The sequence below is a fragment of the Gavialis gangeticus genome, unplaced genomic scaffold, assembly GCF_001723915.1.
Source record: "Gavialis gangeticus isolate Ggan-Ray unplaced genomic scaffold, GavGan_comp1, whole genome shotgun sequence".
Classification (NCBI taxonomy): Eukaryota; Metazoa; Chordata; order Crocodylia; family Gavialidae; genus Gavialis; species Gavialis gangeticus.
This window is the reverse complement of record NW_017729016.1, coordinates 1,045,465-1,055,337: the sequence shown is the minus strand read 5'-3', so window position 1 is coordinate 1,055,337 and position 9,873 is coordinate 1,045,465. Positions and strand designations below refer to the sequence as shown.

Genomic DNA, 9,873 nt, shown 5'->3' with positions numbered 1-9,873 from the left:
TCACACTAAAAGCGCAGAAAGGCAGGCAAAACAGTGACTGTGTTAGAGGTATATTTTGCTTGGCTTTGACTGCTTTCAAGATTACTGAAAACAGATTTTTGGACTGAAATTCTGGAAAATGGAAGACATACATTGACTGATTAACAACAGTTCCAGTCTTTGCTAACATGTAAGAACAGGCATAGGTGAGGACTGCTTCCCACAGTGGGCTGCCTGGGACAATGACAAGCTTTACTGGCTCAGTGAAACTCTCTGGATTCGATAGCTCCCTGCCTTCGAGGCATTCTTCTCTCAAAAAGATACTTCAAAATCATTCTCAAGAAAGAGATGCACACAACTTACAAAGGACATTTGGGGGGAAAAAAACCTGATTTCATCAACTGCAAGTAGATTTAAAATCCAGTTTTATATCCAAGTGCTCTCTGTGGAGAATGGCTTCAATTCTAGCCTGGGAACTACATGATCAGACACTCAGCATTCATACTTCTAAAACATCAATTTCTGCTGAGGTCCTATCAAACCCCTACAGCCCCCAGGATTTTTAAAAAGGCTTGAATTACGCTCAAAGTAAAGTCAATCCAAGGAGCTCTTCAAAGATTATAAAGCCACTCTCTGTTCACCTTTATAAAAATCATTTGCAGTTTTTAAGACTTTAAGGCTAACTAAAAGGTTTTTAAGGCTTTTGTTAATGAGTTAAGGTATTCTACCTCTGTTTTAAAGTTGCATTTCTGTTTCCCTTTACAGAAACTATAGCGGGCCATTACATCACTGTAATCCCACCATCTGAAATCAATTACCCCCTTACCCCCCTTCTCTGTTTTGGAGCAGGCAAAAGCAGAGAAACAGCTTCTACAGATTTTCAGTGGTCTTCAGGTAATGCCCCTGCTGGATACCTTTAATAGACAGTTATTTCTGCCTACGGGAGAATAAGAACACTCCCTTTCCAATTACATAAGTCAATTAGGCTCAGTGATGAGGGGTCTCAAAAGAATAGCCTGCAAGCTTGTTCACAGCAAAACAGAAGGGCATTACCCACTCACATCAATTCCCATGACATTTGGTTGGAGGGGAGGAAAAAATAAGACTACCACCTACTCACACTTGTCAATATATAACAGAAGCTGCGAGGAGGTATATTATGCAGCTGAAAACTAGCAGTGGCACTGACTGTGCTGTTAAGTTAAGGCTGTATTCAGCATTTCTATCCTATCATGCAGTAAATTCCACATTCACAGATTTACGTGATGGCTATAACAATTCATGCTAGGTAGAGCAGTAATTCCTTGTCAAAGAGATCAGCCACGGCAGGAAAACATTTTGGGGGCCTTAAAATCAAAACCAAAACCAAAACCAACTTGAATGCATGTATACATCACCTGAATTGATTAAACTGCATCAAAAAGGCACAACATTTTCATGTTCAAGAGTTTGGACTGAGATGAAATATAGCGTTCTGCCATCACTGTCATGATTGAATAGTTCCTTTTACTTTAAAAACCAGAATTTTCTGTGAATGTGCATGAAGTCTACTACTTGTACCTTTATATCTATTTCTAGCTATATTTATAGAAGATTAGCTAATTAAATTGGCAGCAGCGATGATGATAGCAACTGCGTGTTACCGTTTTTAAATAAAGCCAGGCTGAAAAACTGTATCAAGATTCTTTGCCTCACAACCTTAGTTTTTACAAGAATAAACTGAAAAAAGTTAAGTTAAAATTAACAAGGGATCTTATTAAGATCTGCAGGATAAAAATGAGACCTACCAGCTTCTCCTTGATGAAGCAATGTGAGTGTTTCCTGTTCTGCAGAAGCAGGTGACACCTCACAATTTTTTTCCTACTTGCTAACAATGGGACAATCCAGCAGAATATGTAATGGAGCAGTGCAGTGTGCGCCCTCCTGGCCCCTGACCCAGTATTTTGGTTGTGTGTTAGCAGTCACATAGCTCACAGTTGCCAAACTCACCTTGTGCCCCAGGCTAGATCTGGCTGTGGGGCTCTTTGCAGGCCAGATCCAGAGCAGGGCATGAGGAAGCTGCCATTGTGCCAGCAGCTCTGGCTCTGGACTGGGACATGTGGTGGCAGCAAGGACACATAGTGGCAGGACCTCTAGAACACGTGGCAGGGGCTCCAAACCCTCCCATGTGCCCCATGCCAAAACTACTGCTGCCTCCTGTCCCATGTTAAAGCTGAAGCCGCTGCCATTGTGACAGCTCCAGCTCTGGCTCCGGCACTGGGCATGTGGTGGGACCAGCAGCTGGGGAGGTAGGGCCACAGCAGTGGCAATCACCTGGATGGCAACCAGGGCTGAGTCAGTCCACCTCACTCTCCTGTTGCCAACCACAATTGAATGGCAGGCCACTCTGCCCTGCCAGGCCACAAGTCCAGCTCCATGGGCTGTATGCTGGACACCCCTGGTTCAGCTGAAAACTTTGGCTCCTACTTAGGAAGAAGTCTCCGTGAAGGCTGGGCATGGAGAACTTTTTCCAGAATCAAAAAACAAACAAACAAACAAACAAACAAACATGTTGAGGAGGTTCAACTTTAGACCTCTCAATCTTGACAAAGATCCCTTGATGTTTCTGGCCTAAACAAAATTTGGGTGCAAACCTTATGGTTACTTTTATTGAATTTTTCTATGTGCAACTGGGTAACAGTTTGAAAATGCAACCAATACAGTGTACAGCTGCAGTGTTTTCAGTGAGAGGAAAAGATCATTTTTAGTATCTATTTCATTTTTCTGACTTCTGTGATAGTCTTGCTGAGATATGTAGCAGGTGAAGACAATGCTCAGTCATCATCAGCTCCATTATCAAGGGAGCTCTCAAATGGCTTTCTTCCAGAGCACTGATAATAATTAAGGCTACACTCTGATGTTAACTAAAATCTAATTTTGCAGATTTCAGGCAGGACAAGGCAGGATTTTTTACTTTTCCCCACCTACAACTCCCGGCACTTGGAACTCCCGTCGTAGGCCATAGCAAGTACGATGATGGCAAAGGGTAGATGGTGCTTTCACATGTGCTCTGCTATGTAAATAACAGTTTAAACTAGGCAAGGAAGCTGAGGGGACTGCTCTGCAAAACTTCCCGTACCTTTTCCATTTCAACTCAGGCATCTGGAGACTGTAAGTCAAACCTTGTTGAACATGGTCCTCTGGAGATCAAAGCCTGACACTGATTGTTGTGAGGCATGATTAGAAATGGTCTCCTGCCCAGTTCCCTCCTCAGATTTGTCCCAGTATATGGGTGATCATTGCCACATGGTTTAAAATACAAGGTCACACTCTGCCTGTGGCAGGCTGGGCTCTAAATCCACTAGGTCCTCTTGAGGAGGTAAGATATGGTGTAGGTATAGAGGACCTGACTCTTACCAGTGAGCCCAGGGGAAGAGGTGGCCACCAGCCATGGCACCTATAAATGTCAAAATCCAATGACACGATAGCACACGAGTGGGCAAAATGTGGCCCACGGGCCAGATGTGGCCCACCAGGCCATTCTATCTGGTCCACGGGGCCCCTAAAAAGTTCAGAAAATTAATATTTATCTGCCCCTGGCTGCCTGTTATGCGGCCCTCGATGGCTTGCCAAAACTCAGTAAGCCGCCATCCGCCTGAAATAATTGCCCACCCCTGCTATAGCACCTGAACCATTACACTATTCTGGCAAGTTGGGGCTGGCACAGCAGAGTGAGCAGATACAAAGCACACAGATGTTTAGTAGTCTGCATCCTCTGGCGAATAATAGCTAAGAGCCTAAATAAGGATACTTTGTTTTTTAAAACCCAAGGTAGAAGACAGCAGTGCCCTGAATGGATTTCAGCAGCTTCAATGGAGCACTTATTTCAACTTGTTTTTTATGTTTTTAAGAACACAGCTGTGTACATGTTTTAGAGATGCGTAAGGGGATGGAAGGGTGAGCAGCATAATCAACAATTTACCACCGTTTTCTTCCCAGAAGCTCTTTTTCTGGCTAATCCATCTTTCCAGCTGGAAAGAGCATAACCCAGTCCTCCTGCACTACATCAATGCTGCTCTTCAAACAGCAGGATGGAAAGCAATGATACAAAAAGAAAAGTGGACCTGATTCTCAGTCAAGTCACTCTAGCAACTTAAAGGGGCCTTAAATTGGGAAATGACACACTTTCAAGAACCCCACTTCCTTAGAGGCTCTTTCTGGCACTACAGAGTTGGCATGAGGCTCTATGAGGTTGCTGCCTAACATGGGGGTGGATCAGAAGCGTGGCTCAAGTGCACTGCCATGCAAATATTCTCTGCTTCCTAGAAAGACTATGGAAAACTGCGTCAGACCAGTCTAAAAGTGCCCCATACTTTCATCAAAGGCCAGGCAGCCCTTACACCATTCTAAAATATACAACTTTATATTTCCCCTATACCTCTTCTTAGTCCTGGTAGAAAAACAGAGTAATTGCAATCACCCCACCTCTCCAGCTAGGGACTGTACAGTTCCACACAGCTCAACATACCATTTTCTTTGACATTAATAGGCCTGTCCAGATAGGGATCCTCCGCTGGTCAGTTTTGTGCTGGGTATGAAACTGTGTCATGGCATTTCATTTTTACTCGGAAGCCAGGGAGAGGAGATGGGAAAGACCAACGTGTTTAATCTAAATCAAAGCATTGCCATGCTCTGATCTAGAGCCATTGGGGTATTCTGCATTTTCAGATAAAAGCAGAAGGAATTTCACCTGGATGATTCCAATGTCCGAAACTGTAGTGGTTGCTGCTGGTCCATTGTTGCCCAGAGGCAAGGGCCCCTGAATAATGAATTGCTGTTAATAACTGCACACTCACCATATTTTGATGGTAATGCTGGAGGTGAATTGCTACAAGCTGTTTATCCAGTATACTGAATATGTATTCATTAGCATAAGGGTGGATTTATCTGCTAATTGTAGCTTCAGTATGGGCATTCTCCCTAGCAACATCTTACAACTATATACTTCACCTAGAAGGTTTTCCTATTGTGTAGCTAACGAACATGTTTTGCATTAAATAGCTAAATAACTTGTTTATTCATGGAACAGTTTAGTAGGCTCAACTGAACCAATCTACTCATGCCTACAATCAGCTACATTCTTCCAGTTCTGCAGAAACTCAGGTTTATATATCTTTTGAATTCCTCTAAACTGGCATCTCTACTAGCTCTTATCACTGACAGCATTATAACAGAGTTTGGTCTACCCATTTGGATACTGAGCCTTAGCATGACGATTATAGGGGACTGAACTAAAGCTGGCACTGAACCAGCACAGTCCAACTTAGTGTGAATGGCACCTCCCCAACAGACAGAGCGCTCAAGGGGAAGGGTGTGAAAGGCTCCCATTCACCTGAATGAAATGTTGGCTCTGAAACCTAATGCATGTCATCATTTTCAGCACTGAGCAGTTTAGCGGGATTCTGCAGCTATCATACTTTTACTGTCTGGTTGATGCCACAGAAGCAAGGAAGGGACAAGTTCTATTAGACCAACAGCATCTAAGCCATGGCTTGAATGCGTTTCTGCCAGAGCAGGGGGATGGAGGATGGCAGAGAGCTTTTGTGTAGGCCAGATAGGCTGAACAGAACAGGAGGTTTCAGCAACACTAGTTGAAACTCAGGAAGACTCATTCTGTTGCTAGTTCTGTAAAACTTATCAAGCAGGCACACTATATGAAGCCACTGCCTCTGCTGACAACGTCTTTTCAGATACTTTCAATATTAAAAACTTCAGAAGGGTGTGGTGACCTCTGTTTGCAGCTGCAAGCTTTTTTTAATTACAGCTTGGGGGGAGAGGGTTGGGGGGAGCTGAGCAAAGTTACCACTCATTCAGACTTGTCTCTAAATATACAAGAAATGTGTAAAATAAATCACAGCTGAAGAGTCAAAGAAGAAACTGTAAGATCAATGGTTCAGAAACTTTACAAGGGAGAAGAAAAAAAAGTTTGTGTTTGCAGAGGGCTTCTTTGGGATCAACACAAAGCAAACATTCAGATTCATCTTATTTCTTATAGTGCTCCCAGGCTAGTTCCATGAAGCTTGTTGAATTTCTATAATTGTTTGCCAAATGAGAGAGATTGAGAATTCTGAAGGCGGTCTCCTACATGCATACCCCCCTCCTTGGAAGCATTTATACCTTTGGAAAGAGACCTTTCCTATTATGAATCTGAGCAATATACATTCATTATTGTGCACACTATCACAAAGATATAGTCCAGACATTAACAACCTTCAGAAAAGCACTGGTGGTCTTTCCTTTGATAGCCTCCACTTTGTAAAACCTCAAAACTTATTTTTAAGAGTTTTGGAAACAAAAAAATACTGTGTATTCCTGTAACTTTAAAAAGAGCTGCATTTAACACCTGTTTAAAAAAAACACAAGCCTGAAGTATTTTTTTTTCCAAGTACAAGAAAATCTCATGCATCTAAACAGAATGGGCAGCAAAACAAACTTGGAAAGATGAAAGTTCAGAGAAGTCAGGGGATTTTTCCATTCATTTCATACACCACAAACAGTTAACTGAGGGTCCTACAAACAAGACTACAAAGTATATTCTCTTCAATTATTGGATTTGGTTGTGGTCAGCTTTAAATATTTTCTTCATCCCTAAAAATGAGTGTGTGTGTGTGAATATATATGCGCACGCACACACACACACGCGCACACACACATACACACTGCTGTTACATTTATGGGAAAAGGATCAGAACGGATAACTATTCAGGTAAGGGGGAAGTTTTGTCTTCCATTCATGCTACTGTAAGTGTTTGTATATCAGTACTGTGGAGGAAAAACATTTAAGCAGATCAGTCTTGGACCTGGAGTTGGCCGCCCCTTCTGAGCATCTGGGTCGGTTCCTTATTGATGCACTGAATACGTTTCAAATACCTCCATTATAAATAGAATTTTCACTGCAATCTAAATTACGTGATACTGACTCACATAACCAATAAAAAAAGAAAAAGGGGCAAGCTGGTGACTCAAACCAATATGCACGCTCCCTTGCTTTCCTTAAGTGTGGTTAATCTGACAGTGGGAAATGGCTGCTTGATAAATTCAAGACAGTTAAAAACACACTGAAATTGGAACTTGCTAAATGAAGAGTACACCGTGATGGAAAACTGTTTATCCCCTTGCAGAAGAGCTCTCTATAGCTCTTTGTGATTCAATATCGCTCGTGGGTTGAATGATAGCATGAGCCTTACCTTTGCAGTGTCTGTGTAGCACGTCTAATGCAGCAATAAGGAACTCATGTGCATCCTGTTGCTCGTACCCTGCTAAATGCCGTGCATGCGTCCATACCAGGTGCAATAACCTATATGGAATGTGAGGAGATCGGTGCCCAGAGTAAAACTGCTCAAAGCAAAGAAAAGGTCGTGATTATTAACATGTTACAAACTCTCTGTGCATTTAACTGTCAAACATAGTTAATGACTGGAATCAGGCAACTAAAGTTGAATGAAACGGTTTAGTAGTTTTGACAGACCTTGGCGGAAATGCTTTGTTTAAAAAACATGTCATGCAAAGTAGCTTCAGAACCGAGTACATAGGATGCACTTCAGGTATTTACACGTCTATCATTTTCTATTCTGAAGTTTCCTCTTTCTGTGATGGGTTAGCTTCAATGATGAACAGTGTCCCACCCAGAAGGGCTGCACTCCAGAAGCTCTAATGCTTATTTGCTACAGGTCAAAGAAACAGTTGGTACGCACGGGTTCAACAAGCATATTATGTAGTCACGAAGAATTAGGGGAAAAAAAAATCTTTGACATGCTATTAATACCCTCCTCAAAAATGTAAAACCAAGATGTAATAATTTTTGGTGTCTCATGTCTGCTATGCTCAGGTTTGTCAGTCTCCACAAGAAAATTTACCAGCAGATCTATACCACAGCAGTATATGAAGAAGAGACCCCACACAAGGGAGTTATAACAGCAGAACCAGGGTACTATAGTTTGAGATGTAATGTTGCTGTTCTATTTCCCCATGCACACGAATGCTAAGTATTGAGTAAAGAGTTACTTCAGTTAGTAAGTTCTGAATTGAATTTTTATATTTAAAAAAGCAAACATTTTATTTCCAACAAGTGAAAAACCTATCATTCTGCCTTCCATGCCCTTTAAAGAAATGTTGTTCTCCATAAGGGTACTCCAAGCAAAGCCATTTAACTGACTGTCAAAACCTTTTAAGCTACGTTACTGGTGATGTCTCAGTATATGATCTTCCCACAAAGCTCATGAGCCACGTAAAGCACAATGAGCAGCTGCAGATTTTTATTTTTTTTTTAAATACAACAACAAAGTTTGTTGCCTCATCATTGTGGGAAGAAAGAATGATTTTATTTCAAAGTTTCTCCTCCCTCCTTTTCTTTCGGTTTCTTTTTAAATTCCTGTACAAGTGCAAACACTGATGCAAAGCTGGCTAGACAATCTGAAGGTGGGGAGTGGGGGGCGGGTGCAGATTGTGTGGGTGAAAGGTAGCAAACAAGCTATCCTTAACTACTCATTTCTGCATGGCATTCTGCAGGCTTCTGACAAATTTCTTTGCAAAGGAAGTTCTTTCCTTGTGCAAACCTCAATTTTATCATCAACAAGAAATGATACCGCTGCAGCCAAACAATGCAAAAAAGCCTTCTATAAATAAATGGATCAATAGGTAGCTCTGATGCCAACAGGAATGACACTGAGGGACTGGAGCGCTGGCGTGGTAATTGAAATCTGCTGATGCAGCTGCTGTTCAACATAATTCAGGAAACTGCAGCAATAAAACTTCCCTGTTCTGTCACTCCTTGCAATTAGTCCCAGAGCTCTCTGGTCATTTTAACCAACAGCACTCCCAATAATTACTCCACTGCAGACACCAGACCTGCCAGCAGGTTTTACATTCTTCAGTGCTCCATCAGGATGAAAGGAATCTAAAAGCGGCTCTTGTCAAATTATTGGTTATTACCATATGGAAACTGGAAACACACCCAATCAGAGTGCTGTAAATGTATAGTGCAAAAAGCTTCAGCCACATGTGTTGCAAGTAAAATACATAGGTACTATTAGTAGATATTTTCTACTGACAATGCACCAATATAAGGGCAGTCCTAGAGGTACGTTCCCTGAACCACACTGAACAAATGCCAATTTAGATCCTTGGAAGATCAGACAAATTCTGTCTTCTGTTGTGGTAAGTCTTCTCATTTTTCTAATTTTATAGAGCTCTTTCCAAAAAAATGTTAATAGATGTGACAAAAAGTGTCCCACTATCAGTGGACTCATTCATCAGACAAAGCCCACTGTCAAACCATGTGAATGGGTTTACAAATCGTTGTGTTTCTAAACCTAACTTTGGTTGAATGTCTTTTGTGAGCTTGTATCTAAAGTTTAAAAATTTAGTCTTGCTAGGGAAAAATACAAATATGTATTGAGATGTCAAAGGGGTGGTGTTATTGCATATTTAATACATTATATACTTGAACCCAAGACAAGGTGTGGTCCACACCCCCCCCCCCCCAATCAACATGGGGAAGAAAAGCCTTGTCTGAGATTTTAAGTACCCACCCAGGGCAGGTGGCACCTCTGCTCCAGCTCCAGCTGACTGTCTTGGAGCCAGAGCTGCCCAGAAAGTAAGAGAAGCTGGAGGTGAGGGGGTAGGTACCAGGTGTGGGGGGGACAGACGGCAGAAGGGCATGCACAGGAACGGGGGAGGGGGAGGGACTGGGGAGATAGGCATGGAGTGGGGGTGGCAAGCACCAGGGGCAGGCAACAAGTGGCAGGGAGGGCAGGCACCAGTGGGGAGCAAGTAGCAGGGGGAACAGGTGGCAGGCACAGGCACAAGCTTCCAGGCACGGGCACAGCAGGGGGCAAGTGATGGAGCAGGCAGGGG

At 42.5% G+C, this 9,873-nt stretch overlaps 1 protein-coding gene across 2 annotated transcripts in view; it reads right to left on the bottom strand.

Moving 5' to 3' along the window:
• Positions 1-9,873, bottom strand: part of USP22 (ubiquitin specific peptidase 22) — a 115,652-nt gene that overhangs the window by 21,796 nt on the left and 83,983 nt on the right. For both annotated transcript variants that reach the window (XM_019512644.1, XM_019512642.1), the window contains one exon: positions 7,206-7,353. In XM_019512644.1, coding sequence (XP_019368189.1) covers positions 7,206-7,353 — 148 coding nt within the window. The remainder of the gene's footprint in view (positions 1-7,205; positions 7,354-9,873) is intronic.